The 24,261-nt window shown below is 47.2% G+C and overlaps 2 protein-coding genes across 7 annotated transcripts in view; both read right to left on the reverse strand.

The window, feature by feature from the left end:
- The window catches only part of CHCHD6 (coiled-coil-helix-coiled-coil-helix domain containing 6), a 111,415-nt gene extending 107,427 nt beyond the window's left edge, over positions 1-3,988 (reverse strand). For all 3 annotated transcript variants that reach the window (XM_080350812.1, XM_080350811.1, XM_080350810.1), the window contains exons 1-4: positions 3,851-3,988; positions 1,814-1,946; positions 1,354-1,423; positions 58-202 (exon numbers count right to left, since the gene is read on the reverse strand). In XM_080350812.1, coding sequence (XP_080206938.1) covers positions 58-202; positions 1,354-1,423; positions 1,814-1,946; positions 3,851-3,928 — 426 coding nt within the window. In that variant the 5' untranslated portion in view covers positions 3,929-3,988. The remainder of the gene's footprint in view (positions 1-57; positions 203-1,353; positions 1,424-1,813; positions 1,947-3,850) is intronic.
- Positions 3,989-5,983: 1,995 nt separating this feature from the next.
- On the reverse strand, positions 5,984-22,414 carry TPRA1 (transmembrane protein adipocyte associated 1). 4 transcript variants are annotated; one of them, XM_080350505.1, is made up of 11 exons: positions 22,299-22,414; positions 18,183-18,385; positions 17,898-18,030; positions 15,764-15,850; positions 13,665-13,737; positions 12,561-12,640; positions 11,311-11,421; positions 11,020-11,080; positions 10,255-10,357; positions 9,535-9,615; positions 5,984-8,774 (listed from the first exon to the last, which is right to left on the reverse strand). In XM_080350505.1, exons 2-11 carry the CDS (start codon positions 18,371-18,373, stop codon positions 8,567-8,569), a joined length of 1,128 nt encoding a protein of 375 aa, XP_080206631.1. In that variant the 5' UTR covers positions 18,374-18,385; positions 22,299-22,414; the 3' UTR covers positions 5,984-8,566. The 4 variants fall into 4 exon arrangements, with proteins under 4 accessions (XP_080206631.1, XP_080206628.1, XP_080206630.1 ...); XM_080350502.1 differs by having other exon boundaries at positions 5,984-8,811; XM_080350504.1 differs by lacking the exon at positions 22,299-22,414 and adding an exon at positions 22,035-22,154 and having other exon boundaries at positions 5,984-8,811.
- Between the last annotated feature and the right edge of the window lie 1,847 nt (positions 22,415-24,261).

The raw sequence follows: 24,261 nt of genomic DNA on the forward strand, positions 1-24,261 counted from the left end.
TTTAGCCTGTTCTGTATGGAAGCATGCTGGATTTTCTTTTTTCTTTTAATTACTCACCAGCTGGGCTGCTCTCTGCCTCTCTTCCTTAATGTTGTTCCTCTCCCACTGAAGGGCCATGTTCAAGGCCTCACTGGCTGCTTCCCTTTCTCTTTTGGCCAGCCGGAGCAATTCCTCTTGGACCAGCGCGTGTTCCTGCTCATACCTACGTGAGCGCCAAAGGCAAATGGAGAGAAAGGAGGTGATCAGCAGACTTCTGGCTACAGGGTCACAGCTTAGCATGGACCATTCCTGCCTAGAGACGAAACAAATATCCATCATCTATGTGACATAATGGCTGCTCATAGTTCTCCAGTAACCAGCAGGAATTCAAAAGTCCAACAAACTTTAAGCACAACCTGCAGCTTCAGCAAGGTCCAGCTCTGGCAACAACTACAGACTTTGCACCATAGAAGCTTATACTTCAGTTATATGTAGCTCTACTAAGCATTTAATTATCACCTGAAAACAGTGAGAATAGAAAGTAGCTCACTAGATAAATAGACACTGCTTCATAAAAGACATAGGGACATCACACAATAAAAGGAGTTAACCTGTGTGCCAATGCACTTCCGTTCTGCAAGGGAAATAAAATAACATGCCACAACAGCACTGAGAGAAGCGGCCTTGGCACATCCACAGCCTGAGACTCAGGCTGCCGTGAAGGAAATTTTGTCCACTTTGAGACTTGGAAATACCACGCTCAAGCAAAGAGAGATTAACATGAAGCAAGTAACATAATAAATTAAGTTAGACAGATCTTTGAAGGTTATCTACCCCAGCCTCCTGCTCAAAACAGAACCGGTTTGATCAGCTCACCTACGGCTTTCTCCAATCAACCTTTAACGATCTCCAAGGATGGAGATTATATATCCTATATATCCTTCCTGCGCAACCTGCTCCAGCACTTCACTGCTCTCAGTGCCTGCTTGGGCTCTATCCTCTTCCCTCCTTATACCCAGACATGATTTCCTTGCTGTGATTTGTGCCCCGTGCCTCCCATCCTGTCAGCGTGCAGCTCTGAGAACACTCTGGCACTGCCACTTCCAAAACACTGCTTTAGGAAGCTGAAAACAAATAGATCCCAGCTCTCCTCCAAACACCACTCCAATTGCTTGCAGCTCCCCTGACTGCTCTTGTTGGCTAAGGGACAAACTTCTCTAAAAAAAATCATGTTTCATGGTCCTTAATTGAAAAAGGCTTCAGAGGGGATTCTCAGGCATTAAAATATACAGTCTTTGCACTCAGATTGAAGTAAAACATATATGTAGTCCGAAAGAATCTAAACTATTGTCTTTTTCAAGAACTTCACCTCACCTCCTGTACAGTTCCTGCTCTGCAGCAGAAGACTTCTCACCAGAGTCACTTGCCATTGGTGGCTGGATTCCTAGAAAGAAGAAGAGAAATCTGTGACAACTATAATACAAAACACAGTCCATCATATCAAAAGTTATTTGATAAGAGGAGAGTATTTCATACGTGAGCATTATCCCATCAAGAGAGAAATACAATACATCTAGAAAAGTCCCAAGAAAATTTAAATTCAATGTATGGAGTTTGAATTCATGGAACAGACACTGACAGCATTGTCTTCAACAAGGCACACTACAGAAACTTCTAGGTAAGGATGTTAACCCCCAAGGCCCTGGTTTATACATAAGCATGGTTTTAGTCCTACTTTCCAGTTCCTTCCTGTAGTTCCATTAAGCCTTCCCATTGATCTCCTGCTTTCCTGGTAATTACAAGGGATTGCACAAGTGGAGATGATTCTGTCTACCTGTCGGAGATCTGGGCTCCCCTGCTGCAGCTGGTGAAAACGGAGCTGTGCCGCCGGGTGAACGGGGCGATCTCTGGTTGTCCCTTTTACTTTGAGGAGATTCTTTCATTCGGTTCACAACATCTTCAGAGAGCTGAAACACACCCACGAGGGAAAGAAATCAGCACAGTCAGCAGGGATGTATTTACCAGAAACAGAAGGAAAAGAACTAAGCAGAGTATCTGTCCATCCATCCAGAAAAGTTCACTTGAAGTTTTCTGGTAGTTCAGCCCAAGGGGCTCCTCACAGCACCTTCCTCTGGCCAAAGTCAGAGGTTCTGTGCTGACTGTTCCAGCTCCAGAACAAAACTAAATGAGGCTGTTTCCCCACCTACATTTGTCACAGTAGAAAACAGATTTCCAGCTGTGCCAGTGCTACCCAGTTTAACAATGTTTTCAACATCCTCATTATACATCATTATCGGGACAAATTACGGGAACTGTTTTTTAAAACACAGATGTGTAAAAGGCCCGACTTGGTTAAGAACAGGCTCGACGGAACTACTTTTATATACACAGATCCAAAAAGCAAACTCTTCGTTTTTAAGAATGGGGAATGGTTATTTTGTGTCACCAAAAAAATAAAAGAGAAACTTTTTATTCAAGAAGTCAAACAACCAGGCCTACAAAGACTACAGCTCGTTTAACCTAATCAGCTGTCATGAGACACAAAGGGCATCTTCATCTTGAGCTCCTGAAAGTCATACACAGACCAGTAACAATGAACCCACGTTTGTTCCATCAGCATCCAGCTGAGGGAGCAGCTCACTAAATTAGCACATCAAATTGCATCTAAGGCAGGTGAGGGCGAGTCCTCAAGGGGCCCCCACCCAACCCTGTAAAGAGAAATCAGGCAAGAACAACCTGACCTCCCTCAAACACTTTACACAAAGAGATTAGCACAAGCTCAGTTAACTTTTGTCAAATGATCGGTCAAAACTGGAAGAAAAATAAGTAACCACAGCAAAACTCTGCAAGCTCATTTCAGGCAAAGCTTAGGGGAAAATAACTAAAAGTAAGAAGCAGCGAGAGCAATGAAAATTACAGTAGTAATAAAAAAAAATAACCAAAGAAAAATGGGGAGAGAAATCTCCATAGGGGAAAAAAAAGACTCCTTAATGATAGCAGCACCACTCTGCTGGGCTTGTTTTCAAGACACAGGTATGCAGATGTCTGATGAAAGTTCAAGCAGCAGCTTCCCACTGCCCCTCCAAGAAACAGCCCTAATCCTCACTTGTCTCCACAACTTCGTATCTCCCTTGCGTTCAGCCAGCGGTGCTTTGCCAAGGCTCTTGGCATCATTGATAAGGCCAGAGGTGTCTCCTCCTGCATGCCCGCAGAGCCAGGCAGCGTCTTTAGTATCAAACTCCTTGCAAAGCACGAGGCAAGGTCATGATGGGGTTTTGAACAGTGAAGTGGGAAAGCAGCATGAAAGGAGAGTTTTGAAGAACCACAGAACAGTTTGTGCTGAAGGGACCTTCCCAGCTCCGCCAGTGCCCCCCTGCCATGAGCAGGGACATCTTCACCAGCTCAGGTTGCTCAGAGCCCCGTCCAGCCTGGCCTGGGATGTCTCCAGGGATGGTTCATCCACCACCTCTCTGGCCAACCTGGGCCAGGCTCTCACCACCCTCAGGGCAACAATTTCTTCCTCATGTCCAGCCTGAATCTCCCCCCTTTAGTTTAAAACCACCACACCTTGTCCTATCACAACAGGCCCTTCTGAAAAGTCTGTCCCCATCTTTTTTATCGGCCCCTTTTAAGCACTAAAAGGCCACAATAAGGGTCGATGTGTCCCTGCTCAAGACCAGCCACCCTCAGACACTCAACTCTCTTCCCCCACCTCTCCCCAGTCACCCCCTCCAGCTTCTCTCCTCTCTTCCTCGCTGCTTCTACCCCCTCACCTCCCTGTCCTGCCCACCGGGCCTTCCCCAGCCCCGCTCCCTGCCCTGCATCCCCGCCACCTCCATCCCCGGCCCCGGAGCAGCCCGGGCCGCCTCACCCTGATGCCCTGCAGCACCCGGACTTGCTCCCGCTCATCCAGCCCGAAGGAGACCTTCCTGCTCTCGCTGCCCCCCATGCCGGCGGGGCGGGCCCTGGAGACGCCTCTCCCCGCCGCGCCCCCCGCTCACACAGCGCTGCCGCTGCCAGGAGCGCCTCCCCGCTTCCGGCGCCTGCCAATATACCCGCGTGCTATTGGTGGGCGGCTCCGGGCTGGCCAATGGGGCAGCGCGGTGCTGGCGGCGAGCCGCGGTGCATGCTGGGGGGTGTAGTCCGGCGCTGTGAGGGCTGCGGAGCGTATGGCGGCCTGAACCGACCCCCGGGAAAACTGCTCCCCGGGACAGGGGACAGGACACCCCTTAACCCTCACCCTGCCACATGGCCACGGCGGCTCCAGAGCGGCTCCGGGCTCGGCTTGTAGCCCGTGGCCTCACAAGGCTTCCCCCTCCCCATACACCCATCCTCCCCACTCATTTCCAATGCGGGGTAAACCACCCCAAAAACTGTCACTGTCACCCACTCAGCTCGGAGGCTTCTTTACTGGGTCAAAATTATGGAAGGAAGAAAACCAAACCACGTGTTACCACACAGAAAAATGAATCAGGAAGGTACGGATGTTATCTCCTAGCTCCAGGACTGAGGAACCACCAAGACATCGTCCATGATGAGGGACTCGCAGGCTGATGAGCCCCTGTGGATGTTCAACACAATTTCCCCTCAGCAACATCGAGATAAAGCATCCCCTGACACAGCCGAGCGAGGGCATCCCCGTCACCCCACCAGGAACACCACGTCCATCTTGCCACCCACCGTTTCTCTACAGTCCTCCAGGGAGCTCAGCCCCCCAGCTCACATTTCTCTGGTGATTAAAAACAAAATTACCATCTAATAACTTCTAGTCAATTTGAAAGCAACTGCTCCATAGGCAGAATTCACCTCTCTGCTCCTTTCAGCCACCCTGTTCCAGCAAGACCCACCAACTGTGCCGTTACCTGCTGCGACAGGTGTGTGTGCGTCCCGCGTAGGTCAGGCCAGCGCAGATCTGGTCCCTGTCACCAGGCACGGGCAACCCACAGCCAAGGGAAAAAGAATGAACATCTGTAACACAAAACAACCAGACCAAGAAACAGCAGCTTTGAAGGTTTATTTCCAAACAAACTTTCTGCATGCCGAGAAATACAGGCCACATGATGACCTGGACAATTTCAAGCATTCATTACTAGGCAGTTAATGAAGCCTCAGTATCTACACACTAATTGCCTACTTCTTAGTAGCGCATTGGAGCAGTTTTAACTCTTCAATGCTTATTTTTCACTCTAGTTATGTGGCAACCACAACTTTGACTCAGCAGTGGGAGCTTTAAGGGAGTATCAAGGACTTTCTGCTGCCCCAAGACCTCCAGGCCTCTTCTACAGCATGTTCCTGGGAGAAGGGAATATTCTTATTTGTGCAATACTCTGCACTCCAGGACTTGGCACAGCATTGCGGTGCGGTAGTGCAAACAGCTGACGGTACAGGAACACCACACACGGCCTGTGCAAGGGCAAAGGTCTGGCTGAAATCAAACCACGACCCCTCCCAAAACGCTCTCTTGGTCGTTCCTCACCTGCCACCCCCTCGCTTCATTCCACAGCACCAGCTTCTGTGCTGAAAAAGCCCATGAACAATCATTCCTCATTCACCTCTGTCCTCTCAGGGTTTCACAGACCTGCACTATTGCTCTTCCAGGCTGGTGAGCTCTCAATCAGGTAATTAACTCCTCCAGAAGTCTTCCTGTAACTTTGATTATTCCTGTCATCCTTCCTTAGGCCTCGTTCAGGTGGAACTCCAGCCAGGTGCCCGGCATCATCTGCAAAGATCCAAGTGGGAGAGTGGGCAAAGACAAACAAAACTGCACTTCACACCTACAGCCATGCCTTCCTGTGAAAAAATCCATTTCTGACAAAAAGACACTGAGTTATTGCGTTATTATCTGCCATATTTCTTCAGGGATTAAAAAAAATCTTAAAAGTTGGTGGGTTTTTTCCCCTTCATAATATGAATCATTGGAGAAAGTATGAGCATTTATGCCAAACTTAATTTTATTTCTTTATTTTACACACAAAAATATACATTTATTCTATATTTTCTCTCTTTGCATCCCCAACACACACATAACACACTCTGCCAAAGGACCATTTTGAATGTGGCCCAAAGCATTATATATATACATACATAAACATACAACGGAGGAAGGTCAGTCTGGGACCTCGCGCAGAAGCTCAGCAGCAGAACGTGCAACACTCCAGAAACACTGGAGTCCTGCCAGCAAAGGACAAGGATGGGATGGACGTGTGGACCACGTGCACAGGTGATCCCTCAGCACTGAGTTCAGCTGACAAAAAGGCCAATTCCTAACTGGCTCTTCTCATCCCCGAGGAGGGCAAATACGTCCTCTCGGTCAGGGCGTTGAGAGTCTGCAAATACTCCTTGGGACGGAAAAGCGGTCACTCTATTTTTCAACTGCTTTAAGACCTTCACACCTCTTGGCTGCCTGAGTCCCACCAGCTCCAGGGAAGCTCTGCAGGTTTGCTCAAGTTTTCCACCAGTGGCTCAGGATCAGCGTTCGGAGCAGCATTCGGAGCAGCATTCGGACCAGTCCAATCACCACGCCATCCATCCCTTTGCAAGCGAGCGAGCCAGCATGGCTCAGGCTGCTTCACAGCAAATGACAGGAGGAGCACAGAACAATTCCGTGATGTGGTAAGGGCTGAACCAGCCAGTTGCTTGTCCAGCCCTTCCATGGTCATTGCATGGAGGGGTAAACGTGAAAGGCTGTTGATCTACATGAGACAATTCGGCTCTCGCACGCAGACAAATGGAATCCTTTTTTCCTCAAAAGTAAATAATAAAAAAAGGGGGGTTGGTTTGTTTTCAAGGTGCCAATGCTACTTTGAGGCCTGTGGGGCAAAGTTCACCGGCAGAACAGAGAGGCTGCGTTGCTCATTAACAAAAAAAAAAAGCAAAGGGCCTGCATAGTTTTGGCAACCAATATGAACTTCATGTTCTTACCCAAACTTACTTTCCCTGCGGTAGCAAATACCTGCTCGTGATCCAAACTAACACCTCCATGCTGCACCCTGCACGACAATTTCCCAGAAACTCTTACCTCAATATTTTTTAGGAACAGCAGTGAGTTGAGGCAAGAGATTCACACAGTTTCCAAACACTTCAAATTCCCTCTTGCTACCACGGGAAGTTGCTATTGCTTAGAGCAGATCTCCACCTACCTGGAGGACTCAGGTAGGAATGCACCCCCAAAGTGAGAGGAATACACCTCTGCATCCTTGGAGAGCACAGGGCATCCCAGAAACCAGCCTGACACAGCTTTCAGCTGAACAGTCCTGGACTGGAACACCATATCTTGAAACTGCACACCAGACAGCTCAGACAGGAGCAGTCCCTCTTCCAGCACAGAAGAGGTTAGTACGAAGTTCCAGATAGTCTTTAAATGAGCCACACTCCACATGCACAAAAGAATTTTCAACATATCGAGCCATAAAACCTGTTCAGACCAGCAGAAGGCTGGGGATCTGAACGGCAACACAAGAGAGGGACCCTGCCAGGGAAATGTCCATCTCCCACTTGCCTCCCTGCTTACACCGCGAGCCAGCTCGGTTCTAGCCCACTGTGGTGCTTGAGAGTTTCCAGTCACTAAATACTGACAGCTCAGATCATCAAGGGCTTCTGCTCTGCCTCAAGCACCTGAATGTCTCTGGAACCTTCATCTGCAGAGTCAGCTTCCTCCTTCAGAGCACTCCCCAGGACGCTGCCAGAGCCACGAAGCCAGGCGCAGATGGAAAATTCACCTGCCTCAAAGGTTTTATTCTCAAAACTCAGCCCTGATTCGGTGTTGTTACCTAGATTTTCCTGTGAGTTCAGACGCACAACCGTACAGCCTCCACAGGGGGTTTCACAGCTGCTTCAGCTCAGCTAGACAGCAGTGCTGTCTGTCCTTCTGTCTCCCTGTCACTCAGTCCGTCCATTCCGCTAGCTGCAAGTCCCCCAAAATGCTCCCAGGGCACAAAGAACAGCTCATTCCTCTTCATACCTCTCTTCCCCTTCCCACACACACTCCGAACACTCCTTTCAACCCCTAGCAAATGCAAATCATTATTTTCACCACTTTGAACTGAAATCAGAGACAAGCCCAGCTGACCAGCTTCCCTCTCCAGACACTACCACCCCTTATGCTGTTGCATTGTGACAAGACCCAGGCAACCACGCTGCTTGAAAAAACCCCAGAACACCATCTTTGGTTTCAACCATCAAAATCTTTCTACATATGTACAATACAGCAGTTAAATCAACACCCTCATCCCTAAACACCATTTCCCTAATTGGCAGACAAGTGCTTTCAATCATTGAAAAGGAAGAGATGCCCGTCAAGCCTGTGTTATGGGTCACATTCACATCTGGAACACGGAGCATCAGGAAGGTTCAGTGTTTATAGGTTTGTGAACAAAACTGTTTGACGTTGTTCTCAGGTAGTGCCAGAAAATGTTCTTTCCAACAGGATTTGGGCTGCCAGCTTAGTTCCACAACAGGTTTTGGAAATCCTAAGGAAGAGACGAAAGCCACTGCAGACAGCCAAGGACAGATTTCCGACGGACATCCTAACAGCTGCAGCACCAGGAGTTTAGAAGGAAAAGAACGAGGAGGCATGGCTTGAAGCAGGTCACCCTGCTTCAGGCATTGATGGCTTTCCAGCGGTCACTGTCCGTGCTGTTGATGCTGCCCACGTGATACGGCATCGAGGCCACGTCATCCAGGTAGGCGGTGGTATCGATCTGAGTGTTCGAGTAGAACCCCGAATCCATTCCTTCCTTCTTAGCGACAGCATATGGGTGGGGTAGGTGCACATCCACATCCTCGGGTTCATCCACCTGACATTTGTAGGAGAAAAGGATCTTTGGTTCAGACCTGGAGTGAGCAAAGATTTAAAATACGTGTTTAAGCAATGTAGTATCACAGCCACTTACCCTTAGACTCAGCACCACTAAGAAATTGTATGTTCAGACCCTAAAGACTCTTCTCATCAGCTTTCAGTTCTGAAATATACCCAGCAAAATAATTGCCATAAAGTAATGCTAAATATAGCTTTGGACTAAGTCACCTGAAGGAAATAAAAAGGGAGGAATCCTGACTCCTGTGTGGGAAAGATGTTCTTATCTTTGGGAGTTCTGAATTACTGATGGCAAAAGCATTCCAACAGCACCAGACTCCACAGTGGCCTGGTTACCGACACCAGCACAACACGAGTCCACCCCAAGTTCCATCTGCACACATCAGCAAAGCCAAAATACAAGCACTTGTTGATCAGCAGTTTTCATCTCTAACTCCAAACACTGTTCCGATTTCAGAACGCAGCAGAGGCACGTTCTGATATTTTAGGAGTACTTCGTGTTCTTAGTTATTTTAAAGGCTGCTGTTTCTTGCTTATGGACTATAAAAGCTAAAGCCTACAATAAAATAGTCTTTTATTCCTGCCAAGATGCATCTCCCCTGAGTGGCCACACGGCGGCAACCGCGACCCATGAATCACAGTCCCGAGTGCAGGTTTCCTAACTGGTATTCTAGTCGCTGCCTTTATTCTCATTCGAGTGACAATATACACCCTCTAAACTCCTGTTGCTGGCTACTCACCCAAAGAAGCCTTTCAGGAATGCCACATAGATGAGAGGTGCGAAGAAGCTGAAGTAAAGGAACGTGGTGGCATCAACACAGCTGTCAATGGCAAAAGGCAACAGAAAGGAATTTAGCACTCAGGCACAAAACAGCTGGATAACATCAGTCACATCCCTCCAGAATGACCCAATTTCCCTCTAGTGTCCAAGCAGTGATCAAGAAAAGTCTTGTGCTAAATAAATTCAAACTGGTACAAAGTAACAGACATTCCCATCAACATGTGTCACTGCTCTTAGACACTCTGAGGGAACCACGCCAAGACCCAAGGTCTGGACCAAGAGCACAGTCTCAGTGCTCCCGATTTTGACTCAAAAGCAACACTGATCCCTGCAGAATGAGACTCCAGATGAGAATAAGGCTCTCTCCATGCTATTTCTAGCAAACAGACGATTTCCTCCCTTATTACCTGTGAAACATCAGCCAACAGCCAGGCATCAGTGGATTCCAACTATTATTCTCACCCACTATCTCAAGACTCTTGCAGAGCACACAGCTCCACAGAGCTCTCCACTTGGAGTCTTCTGACCTCTTAGAGGTCTTTCGGCACAAAACAGAACCAAAAGCTTTATTCTTCTTTAGGAACAGAGCACAAGTTTGTTTTCTTGGGACAGGCAGTGTTGAAGGACACTCAAATGCAACACAAGAAACTGGGCTGCAGACCCCACACAGCATACATACCACAGTCCTTCTATGATATCCACACAGAGGAGGGCACTGCCCAGGCCCTGCACCAGGTTCAGCAGCGCCAGGATTCCAGCATAAACATAAAAACTCCTCCTTGCTGTGGGAAAAACATGGACACAGATGAAGCTCAACCTCATAAGCACCAGCTCAGTCCAAATCTGTTTGATGGAGATGACAAACCCAACAGAAGCATCTCACCATCTTGTTTGTTTAAGAATTCCCAAAGAATTAAGACTGTGTTTTCCTGTGCCATGCTGTCAGGATTGCTGTGGATAGTGGACTAAACTGTACCCTCCTGCATGTGTATATATACAAGATGAGTTTCGAAAACATATAGTCATGGCAAAACACGCAAAGGTTTTATAGACAGGCACCTGGAACCAGCATCAGCCACACACTTAACATCGTACATGTATTTCAAAGGAAACTATTACTAAGAAGCCATTTCTTACAGCTCTCTGAAGATTATATATTTAGATTGCATCTGTATCATTAACTGCACAGTAAATTTTGTTTTCTTAATGTATTAATTGTTTAGGTACTGAAGTAGCAATGTAACTGCTCTTACTTTGCTCTCCAAGAGGCACAACATGGTGTTTTCCACAGATAACTTATCAGTCCTTTGCTGCGTATCTGCACACCCAGGTAGCGGGATGTATTTGCAGCACAATCAGATATAGGAACCTCTTACTTCCACCTTTGTTTTATCCTGGTGCTTTCTTCCCCATCTATACTATGGAACACACTACGGCCACTTACAGGGCAAAGAAATCCGGTCTTTCAGAGGAGTTTTTGGAAGAATCACCACCAAGGAATAGACCTGTTGGGACAAAGAACACACTGTAGCACAGCTGCTTGAAAACTGAACTCAACAGTCCTTGCCAGGCCGGTGTGTGCTGTCACGCTCTCCCTAGAGGTCTCAGGACAGAGGCACAGACCCCTTGATGTTAAACCTGGTGCAGATGTGAAGGCCCCACACCTCACCCAAATGGGCACACCAAGACTGGTCAGAGCAGCTGTCAGAGTGCGTAACACACACCCACTACTTACCAGAAAGAAGAAACAGGAGCTGGCAAGCCAAAAGTGTCTCCCTCCATGGCCATAGATGTTGAAGTCTTCTGCTGAGAGGTGGGCATCAGGGTACAGGATTTCCAGGGTGCCCTAGGAGAGAAGTGGCACCAACATGACTCTGCTAAAGTGCGTGTCTGAACAAAGGAGACCGTGTTTAAAGAAGTTTCAGGGAACAGCTGTTCCTTCCATCTAAGACCTAAGCATTCCCCTGCTGAGACCAAGTGAAGCTCACACAAGAGAAGAGGATGAAACCGAAGACAAGTAGTACAGGGAAAAAAGTGGCAGGAATCTGCATTTGCAAGAAACCAGCATCAATGACATTCCAGAAGAGACCGAATGAAGGGCAGGGGATGCAAGCAGTTATCTGCTTGAAATAGACTTAAGAGTTCCATTTCCACCTCTAAAGTAGACTTTTCCTGCTGAAGCATCCAGAATATAATGGCCTATACTTGTACAAGAGCTGGGAAAGGACACTGTCTCATTCACTTGAATTCCTGAAAAATGGTATGAACAGAATCTACCATGCAGACAATGGAGAGAGAAAAGAGCTTGTAAGCACTACTGAACCCAAAGATAGCTCAAACACTTGATATTTAATGAGGCTCCTCCAGCTTTATCATGTGGTAATGATCAGCTCGCTGCCTCTGCAAGCAAGAGCCTGGTCACAGAACAAAGATCTGTGTGTTATTCTGGCGCTGCCCCAAGCACAGAGACACAGGGCTGACCAGTTACATACCAAGGAGAAGAATAAACCCGGACACATACCACATTGTTCAGAGAGATGGAGATACAGCTAACAAACGGAGCTAGCAAGCCAGACGCTAGTTTGGAGGGAAACAAGAGCTCTCAGCGCTCAAAGAGCCATAAGACAAGAGGCCCACTGCACTGCCCTTGTCTGGCAAGCACACCTCGGGTCTCCCCATCCAGTCCTCATGGCACTTGAGATTCAAAACTTGTGGCTCAGATGTGAAAAAGCTCTCACTCGTGTTCCAAGAATCACTAAATAAGGCAATCCACCTAAACCTCATCTCATTTCTTGACCTTGGCTGAGCCATTCATGCCATAACGAGGATGAGGAGAGGTGTGTGCTCTGGGGAGCATCCAGTCTTCTCCCAAAACCTCATCCAAAGAATAAAGCTGCCACTTTCCAGATAGGAAACTCAGCTGCCTAACCCCAAACAAAGTCCCCTCTTTTGCAAAGACTAATCCTTCTGCTCCAGCGTACTCACCTGGGTGATGGAATATGCCAGAGACAGCACTGTAGTGATTGCCAGAACACGTTTCACACTTGACTTGCTCTCCAAGTGACCTGGAATTAATGAATACAGATGTGACTCAGGATGTGATCCCAGTGCTGGTAAAAATCAGTTCCCTCCAAAATCAATATAGGAAAACATCTGTATTTCCAGAGGCCTTCAAGGGAAGGTTAAAGCTCACTTAACCGCTAGAAACTGCTTTCGTGTTTGGAGAGCTGAGACTTTCACAGACAAAATAATACGTAGAAAACAACAGCTTTTAACTTGCTTTCCTTCTACCCACTAATATAGGTGATGCAATTAAGTCCTCCTGCTAGAGTTACCAAAAAAGAAATTTAAAAAAAGCAAAAAACAACAGTCAGGAATTACTTCAGTATCATATACAATGAGATGCTGTGAAGTTTCTTCTAAGGAAAAAGGTTGGTGGGAGACTGGGTTAGAGCAGGGAAGAAAGGAAGAGTTTAGAGAAATCTGCACTGGATTATGCTGGAGCAGAAAATCTCCACAAACTCCTCCCAAATAAATTGTCCGGTGAGCTCTCAGATGATGAAAGATGTGCTCAGATGTCCCACTGGCAGATGCAACAGTGACAACTACCAGCCCCACCTCTCTGACCCACAGGAGGCTGCTCCAAACAGCATTTTCACCTGTACAACTGAAAAAAGTAGTTACAGATTGCAGGTAAAGCTAAAGCATTTGAATGAAGTCAGGAGGGAATCAAACCAACCAAGAAGGGGACAGAATGACCCCAACAAAGGAACCCTCTTAAATAAATGGGGTTGAGGGAAAGATCAGGCTGTTGATCCTTGCATAAGTCATCTTCAGCCAAGCTGTACCCTCCTTCACCACACGCATGCAGAACAAAGCACATACAAACCCCAAAACTGCACAAGCCTTAGATCTGTAAATATAATCATGCTCTCAGACATTTGTAACTAAAACGGCCCAATTTGTCTTTTTATTCCAGAGCTCCTTCACTTTACAGAATCAGCATCTCCACAAACTTAGAGTTGCAGCCTCTGTGGAAAGAAAGGGGACAGGAGCATTCAAAGCACTCGAGAACCTCCTGACACATACCAAAGGCGAGGCCTAGAATCACCACGCTCAGCTCAATCGCCAGAAGGAAGAACCTTGTGATCTCCCACAGGATCTGAGGGATAACAGAAACCAGACAAACACGATTAGATGGAGCCAGGAACCACTTATAAGTTAATACAGCAAATCTCCACTCCCCGCTCCAGGGGATGGTAGCTTCTGAATGGAGCGAGTCATTTCCACAAACCTTCCTCATGCTTTGTAAGGGATACTAATTACACGCCTGTGAAACAGAACAGTCTCGTGGAAGCAAACAAACAGCATGCCTACAGAGAGAGGAAGTGGCCATGGGTTGCCACACTTGAGGATCTATCGCTTGTCTTGGATGTGTTCTTTCTGCTGTACTCCCAAGGAGCACAAACCCAAGACAACCTCAGCAGTATAATATTAAACAGGGCCAGTTCTTGTTGTAGGAAAATAGGGAATTTGGATTTTTGGCCTGTATCAGTGTTATAAGCTGTGCTGCTAAGGCTGCAAGTCTCAGCTTGTCCCCTGTGTAGCCCTTGCCCAGAACCACGAGCCTGGTTACCTTATGCTTGCTTTGTACCCTTAGACATTGATAAATGCTATTCTTAGGTTTGCTCATTTCTGTACTAGACTGATGAACTATGGATAACAAATGAGACAGGTAGAACTTCAAAGCTAGCCCTGCAACCCAAGGACTTTTCGTTCGGTACTTGCCAAGTGGAACATGAAGAAAGAAGTGAAACCTGCAGACCACTGGGACGGAAGGAATCTGAACACATTGACAGTGATAGACAGTGATAAATTTTGCTTAGTTGCATAATACCTGTTAGAACCCTATATAATGACTAGCTGTATGGCTGTATGATTGTCACTCTCTGAGGAGGTGATCCAACCCTGCTGTTCCTGCGAATCTTCTACAATAAATACTGCTCAGAGTAACCCACGAGAGTTCGAGTCTCTCTCCAGCGCCTTCCTAATAACCTTTTTCAGTTCTTAAAGCTGTAGGTTCTGCAGTACAGTTACCACCAGACCAACACAGTATTCTGCACTCCTCCAAAGCTACTGGTCCCTAAACCTAAAGCATATTCAACACTTAAGTCCTCCCGCTTCCAGCTCGTGACTTTCATTCCCATGTTTTATTTGGTGAAAGAAGACTGGAAACACAGCAGATGAGGCAACTTTGCAGGTAGTCATGCAATAAATCAGTGCCAAACCTAGAACATGAACCCAGATTCTGTCTTACTAATCCTTTTCCTCTGAGCACTGAATGGCACTCTCTCTTGAAGCAACATAATATTTTAAGAGGCCTTCAATGGACACTTTTAAGCTCAAAAAAACACAGCTGAAGAAAGGCACCTCCTCCATTATTCAAGTCCTAGACCTACATCTATTCATCACTGGTGAATAAAAATGCTACAAACATCCAGCCACACACAGAACCAGTGCATTACAATGCTTCGACAGGCAACATTAAAGGGGAAAGCAAAAGGACCACACTGATCCCAGCCAACAAAGCTGGAAGACCTGTACCCTGCAGGTGACTCTTCTCCCTCTACCAGCTCCAGAACTATAGAGCCTTTTGTTTTAGACAATATTGCACTACAAGTCAAATGATTACAAAGGAAGAGCATGTACAAAGCTATTTCCTGTTTGCTAAGGGTTCATCCTGTGCTCAGAGTGGCTGCAAGGACAGACTTCAGATAGCAGCCCCAAAAGGAGATTTGGTTTTACTTGCTTTCCATACAAAATAATTAAGTATTTTTCAAAGAGCTACTCAAATATTGCAAAAGTAACAAAGGCCAGGTCTTGCCTATCTACTAAAGGTATCTGAACATTTAGCTCTTGCAAAGCAGAGTCATTCCATCCCTACAACAGGAAAGTTCTGCTGCCACTATTTGTGTGTCTATTTTGGGAGGTCTATTGTTTTACAGCCCTGGATGTTGTGATCATTTAGATACAGTTATCAGAACAGGATTCTATAGTACACATAGCTACAAGCACTGTAAATAAAACCCCCACGTTCTTTCTGTATACACATAAAAGGAAAGCCTTAGTGGATTGCTGTGACTAGAACTGCACAAAACAGAGCCTCTAAAAATCAGTGTTGCACCTACCTTATCGGCAACCATGGCAGCGTCAGAAGCACTCACAGTCATGGAGACAACAGCTCGGGCAATACCAACAAGAGCCACCACAAATACCTACACAAAAAGATACCATATGTGAGCACATGTCCAAAGGCACATACGCAGTAGTGACCAGAAACCGCTTTGGAATACCATTGCCAGGTCAGCTTTCAAGCCTGATAATGTGTACTAAGGATTTCCTGTACAGATTAGGGTTAATTTCCTGAAGAAGATTCCTCAGGCTTGTTAGATGTAGGAATATTGGCTTAGAATTTAGGAAGGCACAAAATTTCCCCAACTGTCAGATTAAACAGCTCTGAAGAGGTCTCAACCGCTCCTTATGCCAGTATCTTTACAGGCAAGCAGTCTTCCTACCCTTCAGTCCACTGCTGTAGAGGAGAAAAGACAGACAAAAACCGTATCGCTCCAAATTACGAGATGAAGTGCTTGGTATGACCAAATAAACCAATCGCAACAGATAACAGAAGCCACTCGATACCAACTACCACACTTCAGATCTGTGATAAAACTAAACTCTGCAGTTCTCTCACTCAACAGTGACAATGCTGAGGAACTCAGAGGAAAAAAAGCTGCAGCCAACAGCTTTAAAACACCTTACCCTGCCGCACAGCGCAACAGAGATACACGAGTCAGCCATGCACCGTTTAGACGGGACAGCATGGAGCTCAGCGAGGTTAATTTACCAACTCTCATGCTGTCACAGCCATACCATGCAATTAAGAGATCAGCTGGATATATCTACCCTCCACTGTGCAGATTTACCCTCTAGGAAAGCAGAATTTTCCAGATAAAATCCTTCAAGTCACAGGCTAATTTTAAAGATGCAGGTATGAGACAGTGAAATCTATCAGGGAATGAAGAGAGTCCGAGGTGTCTGGAGAATGGAAATGATCCATAAACCACCTACAGCTGAATAATTCCTCCTTATAAGAAGGGAAGCAAACACCATGAAAAGAGAATACAACAACACTCTCTCCTGGGGTGGAAAACTCTAGGACAAAACACTGACAAAAAAGAAGGGTCCTTGAATATTATGGTGTTCTGGAGCAGCAACAACTCACTGTAGAGGAAAATATGCCCTTTTTGCTTTCTCTCTAAGTACGCAGAGATTCTTCCCAATCTATTAACTTTGCTTTAATCAGTGGCTCCACAAGAAAGCCTTCCTTCAAGGCATAACAAACAGCCATTTGAAATTCTCACAGAACACACATCCTCATTTCCCAACAACACATTCCAGAAGATCAAACTGAACAAAAGCGTTTTCCTCTAAGGCCGTTTCATCACTTTCTGCTTCTCACTGTTTTGAAAAAGTCAACAGCACGTGGCCAGTTCACTTTTTTCTTCCCTTTGGTCTCTGAGGAGTTTTGCTTTTCAAAGCCTTTAGCATGAACTTCTTACTAAACCACATGCGTTACTGGAACCACAAAGATAGATTTAAATACTGAGTGGAAGCAGTTGGTAATATTTTTAAAAGTTTAGAGCATTTGTTCAGCTAGCAGGTATGAATCTCAGACATTACTATAGACACTACCTTGACATGAGCAAATGCTGCCCATGCCTTTTCAACTGGTGAGGGGAGAACAGACAAGATCTTACATGTTGGAGAGTTGTAACTGTACTGCCTGTGTGTTTGGTTTCCACCTTTAGAAGGAACAAGAACATAAACTCAGCAGCCACTTTGATAGGATGGGAAAGAAACTACAGCAGAAATTACAGATATTATTCTCCAGTGTTTCACTTTCATTTCCCCAGTGAGAAGCTGGTTTTGTGACACATGTGACTTACTGCAAAGAACAAGAAAGTGAAAGATGCTAAAGTCCAAGACAGCAAAGCAGTAGAAGAATGGGGGATGAAATCACCATGGGAGAACAAAATCCACCTAAATCCAGCAGTAAGGTCCCAGAATCTGTGAAAAGCAGAATTAAGATAGCGGGGCGGGGGAGAGGGGGAAGTGTTTAATTCTTGTAGCATACCTTCAACTAAAAATCTATTTTATCCCTGTGAGATCTGATCTAGACTCTCTCTCCACGAGTTCAGTGACATTATTCATGAGTGGTAATAAAAAACACTCATCAGTTCAAAAGCACAGAGCGGTACTCACTAGTATGTAGAACGTAGTGAAGATGGGGCTGGAAGTGACCCGGATTTTGGCCCTGGCAGAGGGCAGCTTCCAGAGAAGAAACATAAAGAAAAGCACATTGGGAACCAGGAGCAGAAGATCCCAGTAGCGGACTCTGCAAAAAGTAAATCAATCAGGTTTTTTGTCCTGTTCTTCGGCATCCAGAAGAAAAGGCGCCAGCCCCAGTCCCTTCTCAACCAAGCGCTGAGAAAGGGAGCTCCTTCCCCTGGCCAAGGTCAGACCATGGTCCTGTGTTCTCTATCTCACCTGGACTTCCCAACGTCCTCATAAAGCAACAACAGGCACTTGTGCGGCACAGTGATGTTGGTGTCGTTGATTGCCTGCGCTGTTGTCAAGGACAAAGCTGTCACATTATCCAACGCCGTCACCCGGGCAGTTGAATGTGTGATGTTGTCAGACACGGATAATCTCATCGCAGACGTCACGGACTGGAACATCCTGCCTTCCTTCTGGTCCGGGTCAAACGCAGAGCAAGACAACCACAGCAGAGACAAAAAGCAACACTAAATCAGTTGTGAGTCAGAGTTAAAAACACGGCCCTGCCATTAGGCCCCTGCACAACTGCTTCCTGCTTCTTACAACAAATTATCATCATCAGAAAGACGGTATTACACAATGAAATGCCACCTGCCCTTCCTCTGCACACAGCTATTAGAGCAGACAAAACAAAACCACTATCTCATATCAGAGTAACAAGTACCTTCAAAACAGTGTAATACTATGCTGGATTCAATTTTGTTATTTTTTTGATTCATAGAAGAAACCAAGACTCAGCAGCAACACGTGACACCACCGGATGGAGACAGAAGTTTTGCTGTACCAGAACATCCATTATCTTTCTAGCTCCTGAGATTAAAAAGTTACAGTCAATGATTTAATTTCAACTACTGCAAAGAAAAAATGATGGTCCCTCCATAAAACCTGCTGCTGTTACCAGCCCCACAATCAGAGAGCAGGGAGAGCTCACATATTATTATCTAAAGGGGCTGTACAGACTGTTTATCTTCTAAAACCAACACTGGCAAAAGCCAAGATTCAGCATTTTTCTTCAGCCCTCTGCAAGACACCAGAACTATTCTGATTTTAAGCAGAACACCGAGGCTGTGAAAAGACAGCACCTTTCTAAAAGCCCGTTGGCATAAAGCCCTCCAACTTCTTTACATCCACTAGCCACAATTGCTTCGCACTTCTAAGACAATCAGCATCATCACTGGTAGTTTACAAACCCAGAAGCAGACCCGGTCCTACCTAATGGGTTTCCTAAGGTCAAACTTTCAGGCAGCAGAGAGCTACAGTGCTCGGTTCTTCTGCCTGTTCTATCTTACACCTCTCCTGCCTCTTGGAAAGATGACAAAACAAAACTTCCCACCCCCTGGTGAAACTCTCTTGAGCTGCCTTCACTGCGAGAACATTCCCATCTTTGCTGCCGTCTGTCCATCCCCCACGCTGAGATATTACCTGTCACTCTAGAAATTAAAGGGAAACTCTGCTCTGCCACCGATAAAACTCCACGTGCCTCCTGCCTGTGCCAGTGGCTTCAGCAGAAACCACACCAGCAGCAGCTTATCCCTCTGATGGGTTCACAGTCACTTTGGAAGCACAAGTGGACTACTGGACACAGAGCTTCAGAGCAAGATTCAGTATATACCAAAGTTTAGACCTGATTTACCTTACTAAGCCTTGCTCTGGACTCACTGTATTGCCTCGTGCAAATCCTCTTCTCACCCTAAAACAGGCACCCTCCCCCTCAAGGCACGTGATGGGGTATGAGCTGAATGCAAACACAAGGTCCTGTCATCTCTCCTGGCACTCCTCAAAGAAGAGGTCACAGATGACACACAGATCTATCAAATGGCATTGCCAGAGACAGCGCGGTGGCAGCCTGGGTGCTATCGGCAATCCAGGATTCAGCTCAAAAACCAGAAAATCTCCCTGTTTGACTTTAGCCCCAGCTGGCACAGCAGAAACCAGCAGCCTCCGTGACGTTAAATAAACACATGCAGACCTGGAAAGACCAACTTTGTGCTGAGATGACAAAATATGTGTCAAAAAATCCTAGTAGAGGTTCCAGCAAACAACCTTCGTATTCCAGACTTATCTCCCCTTCCCTCCAGCTTCTCACTCCTGAATTGACACTGTTGGGAATGATTTTGTGTGAATAATTTTGCTCCATTGTCTTCCTCTGAAACATCACTGCGTCTCAGAAGCACTAAGGACAAGTATGTTCACATTTGCCAATGCAGAAAAAATTTCTACCTAATTATAAAAAAGCTGGGAAAGGATGGAGAAAAACAGAATAACAATCAACTGCAAACCATCAGAACCTCCTAAAAATCTCTTCTGGCGCAAATAATTCAATCTGTCTGTCACAATGAAAAGAGCTGGAGGATAAAGCTGTGAGAGAATTAAATGGGAAAAATATTTTCCTTATAAAAAGAACAAACAGACTCCATTCTTTTTCTCTAGAAGTCACTACTATGACGGAACAGCAGTGAGCTGCTGATAAGGAAAGGAGTTGGCCACATGTAACAAAGCTCCAGCCATGCAGTTCAAAGGGCAAAGCGGAATCAAGCTTACCTCCCAGCCAGGCTGCTCGCTACAGCCTGGTATTAGTGTCCTGTTCTTCCTCCTAAGATGAAGGACACGCAAAGCAGAGCAACAGAACGTTCAACACGATAAGAAAGGGCAGCCAGAGCCATCAGCCAGGCAGCACGTGGCTCTAATCGCTAAGACCTAAAGCAAGGGTGTGGAGAGTGTCCCGTTCCCATCAAAATCACCAGCAAAAATTCCATGGTGTGACCAGGAACCAATGGAAAGGGCCCAGCTAAGCTCTGTCGTCCCCAGCAATGCTGCTCCTTCCAGCACACTGTCCAAAGCCATGCCCTGTCTAGTCCAAAATAAATCAGCTGAGCATCCCCAAGGGCTCACCCACCACACCCGGCCTCCCCGCGGCTGCTTGCTGCGGCCAGACCAGCCCACGCGACCGGGATAAACTCGCCCCATACCCACATAAAAGGAAACCAATACCACAGCCCTGGTCTCCCTTTTCCTTCTAGCAGGCACCTCTATTCACTGGAAAATAAAAGAAAATGGTTTTCTACACTACAGCCAAAGTCAGGCTGACTCGGCTGGGGCCTCTGTCCTCAAAAGCTGGACTCACAAGTTGAGTTCAGCTCAAGAACATCCCCACAAGCCGTCAGGTGCTGGGACAGCGCTGGGGACGGCTCAGCTGCACCGGGGTAACAACAACCACCTCACCCAGGGGATGTTTCTTCATTCATGGCACCGGAACCATATGAGAGCTCAGGGAAACTCAGGGCTAAGACCTCCAGCAGTTCTCTGTGTTCTCAGTGCCCAAGCACACCAAGGTGAATTGCACACTAACAGCGTTACAGCGCTAATAAAATAATGGCAGTTTCTTTCTTTCTGAAAGCAGCATCGGAAGATCTTGCAAGTGCACATTGTACTAGGGTTGAGATTGCTCCTTAAAACACTGTATTTGTGCAAGAGAAAACTGCACTGACCAGATTCCTGTTTAAATACAACTGTTACTCCAATAACTTAAATGGTTTAAAAAAAAAAGGAAGAAAAGTGCTTCACATTTTGCATTTTACTCTTAGAACAAAGTCACAAGGCAGGGATTTCCCACCAGAGACTGAGGACTGTTCTCTCTCTTTTCTCCAAACTTCATCCTCACACCTTGTTCTAGATTCCACTCAAAAGAAAGGAACCAAAACATTAAAAACGACCAAGCAAAAATACCAACAGCAAAAGCACCAACAACCATCCAAACCCAGCAGACAGACTCCCAGTTCAGCGCCGTGTTTCAGAGATAAGCACACCAAGTTATCTGTTGATCCGTTTGGGGTTTGGGGTGTTGTTGTTCTGTGTTTTGTCTGGGGGTATTTTTGGATTTTTGATTTTCCCTCTAGGAGGGTACACGGACAATAATCAAACAGACAATAAACAAGAAGGCAACAAGTGAAGTGAACGAACGGTCCGTGGTCACTTCGCTGGACGCTGGCAAGGACACGCCGTCTGTTCCACAGGCTGCTAAAGGAACCAGAGAGCTGCAGAAAACCTTAAGTTACCTCCTACCCTTTAGGCTACAGAAAGACGCCTCTGGACGCTCCCGCCACTGAACTCCCAGGCTGCAAACGGGGCTCAAACCCGCGTCCCCGGGACCCCCTGAGGAGGCTGCGAAAAGCAGCAACCCGGGGAGCGGCGAAGGCTGCCCCGCCGGCCCCGCTCGCCCCGAGCGCCGCGGCCAGGCCGGGCCGCTGGGACTGGGACAGGCCTCGCCGCCCCTCCCGTGCCCCCACACTCCATAAAGCCCCGTCCCGGCGCCGTCCTCGCTCCTACCCGCCGCGGGCCCGGCCCGCCCGGCGCTGCCGCCCCGGCGCTCAGTCGCGGGGGCTCGGCCCCGCCATCCCAGGCCCCGGCCCCGCCGTTCCCCTCAGCCAGGGAGCGTCGCTGAAGAGCGGTTGGAGCAGAGCGCCGCGCTGCCACTGCAGACGGGCCTCCGTTTTTCCGGCCGGACCCAGCGGCGCTATTGAGAGACGGTCCCTAAGAGAGAAGCCGCTTAGACCAATCAGAGACCAAATAGAGAGAGGTTCTGTCAAGTAGGCCAAAATAAATAGCGGCGCCAACCAATGGGAAGGGGCGGGGGGCGAGACTCCAGGGGCGGGCCTGCCGCGATTTAAAGGCGCCCTGTGGAGGTCGCTTTGCTTGTGACCTCTGCGGCCCTCGGCTGCCTGGGCGCTGTTCGGCGCGATCGTGTTTGAATGTGAGCTGCTGTCCGGGTCTTCGCTCTTCCAATTTCGGCTGTATGGACCACAGTTTGTAAGCAATTGCATTACTTGTTTTGTGTGCTTGCTATTATTTTCACTTCTTTTGCTGTCCTATTAAGCTGTTCTTCTCTGAACCCATAAGCCTCTCCCTTCCCTTTTGATTCTCTCCCCCATCCCACTTGGGAGAGGGAGTGAGCAAGTGGCTTTATGGCCCTTGTTGCCAGCTGGGTTTAAACCACAACAGTATCCAATCTCAAAGGCTCAGCAGGCACTGACATCTCTGAGTTATAGAAAGGATGCTTCTATTTAAAGGGAGGTGGAGCATTTCTGCCTAAAATGTGCCTTGGTAACAGAGCCAGGAGTAAAATCCATGTCTTCCCACTTGTAGCTTCAGGCACCAACTAATTGAACATGTTACCTCCCACATAACTGTGTCACCATGAGAGATTTTGCTTCCCAATCCACCTGATGCGCTCTCAAGCACAACACCGCTTGTAGCTGGCACATAGATGTGGCCCATGTCTGTCTGTCTGAGCAGGACAGACAGAAAAGCTGCCCATCCAGTGCTTGGAGAGACAGTGGCACCCTGTGGTGGCACCAGTTAATCACAGTGTGTCACCGGTTCATCAGTGTGTCACCTAGGGGTCAGACAGCACCTTACTGGGTTCTGGGCTGCCTTTAAGCCATGGTGGTCTTTAGTAGCCCACGGGCATCTCTGGGGGTCCATGTTTCACTCTGAGCCCCAGCCAGGTCCCCACCATGTGTCACAGATGAGGATGAGCCACTCTCCTATTTATATTGTGATGCTCCTGCTTTGCTATATTTGTACCAGGCTGAATCACCCAGCTTGGCTCCTGGAAGAGCCACATCTATGGTTGTCAACTGCCTCTTCAGTCACTTTTCCTTCTGGTGTCTCCTGTTTCAGGGTGACTGTCCCACATCTGACTGCAGCCGATAGCAGAAATAGCCTGATGCTAAACAGTGGTCAGAAACCCTCCAGAGAGGACAGCTCTCCAAAATCCAAACTATCTGTTATTATGCAGATATGTGGCCTGGAATGGACATGTTCCACCTCCTTGCCAAACATCAGCCTGTTGCTTGTTTTGCCTCTCTAAATTCCTCTTCCAGTTTCTATAAGACACATTCTTCATTTCTTCTCCTAAGTGATGTTGCTCCAAGCAGAGACAGCTGGGTCTGTTCCGCAGAATGGCACCGATTAGCTCCTCGTTTCTGTTGTTACACACAGACTCATGCAAAAAATACCCAAACACCAGAAGCCCCCTTTCCACCTCATCTAGTTTTACTGGGAACCTGAACAAAGGTGATTTAAGCATCTCTGCTATGGCTCAGCAGCCAGCCTGCCCAAGCCAGACTTGATTTTAGCTGCGGAGCAGCAGAGGTGAGTGCAGAGACACGGCAGTTCCCGGTGGAAGGGGACACCTTTAGCCCGGAGAGAATCGCCCACGTTTGCCCAATTTGCCATAATTTGCCACAGTTTGCAGCTCCGGCCCCGCCCCCGAGCTAATCCATTATTC

Source organism: Nesoenas mayeri (assembly GCF_963082525.1).
Source record: "Nesoenas mayeri genome assembly, chromosome: 10".
Taxonomy (NCBI): domain Eukaryota; kingdom Metazoa; phylum Chordata; class Aves; order Columbiformes; family Columbidae; genus Nesoenas; species Nesoenas mayeri.

Bases quoted from the DNA above. Each gene is read 5' to 3' on its own strand.
- TPRA1 (XM_080350502.1), bottom strand. From the start codon at position 18,373: ATGTTCCAGTCCGTGACGTCTGCGATGAGATTATCCGTGTCTGACAAC. The intron at 15,851-17,897 runs GTGAGTACCGCT...CTTTTTGTGTAG, and splicing joins TCACTACGTTCTACATACTA to GTATTTGTGGTGGCTCTTGT. The intron at 13,738-15,763 runs GTAGGTGCAACA...GTTATCCCTCAG, and splicing joins CTGCCATGGTTGCCGATAAG to ATCCTGTGGGAGATCACAAG.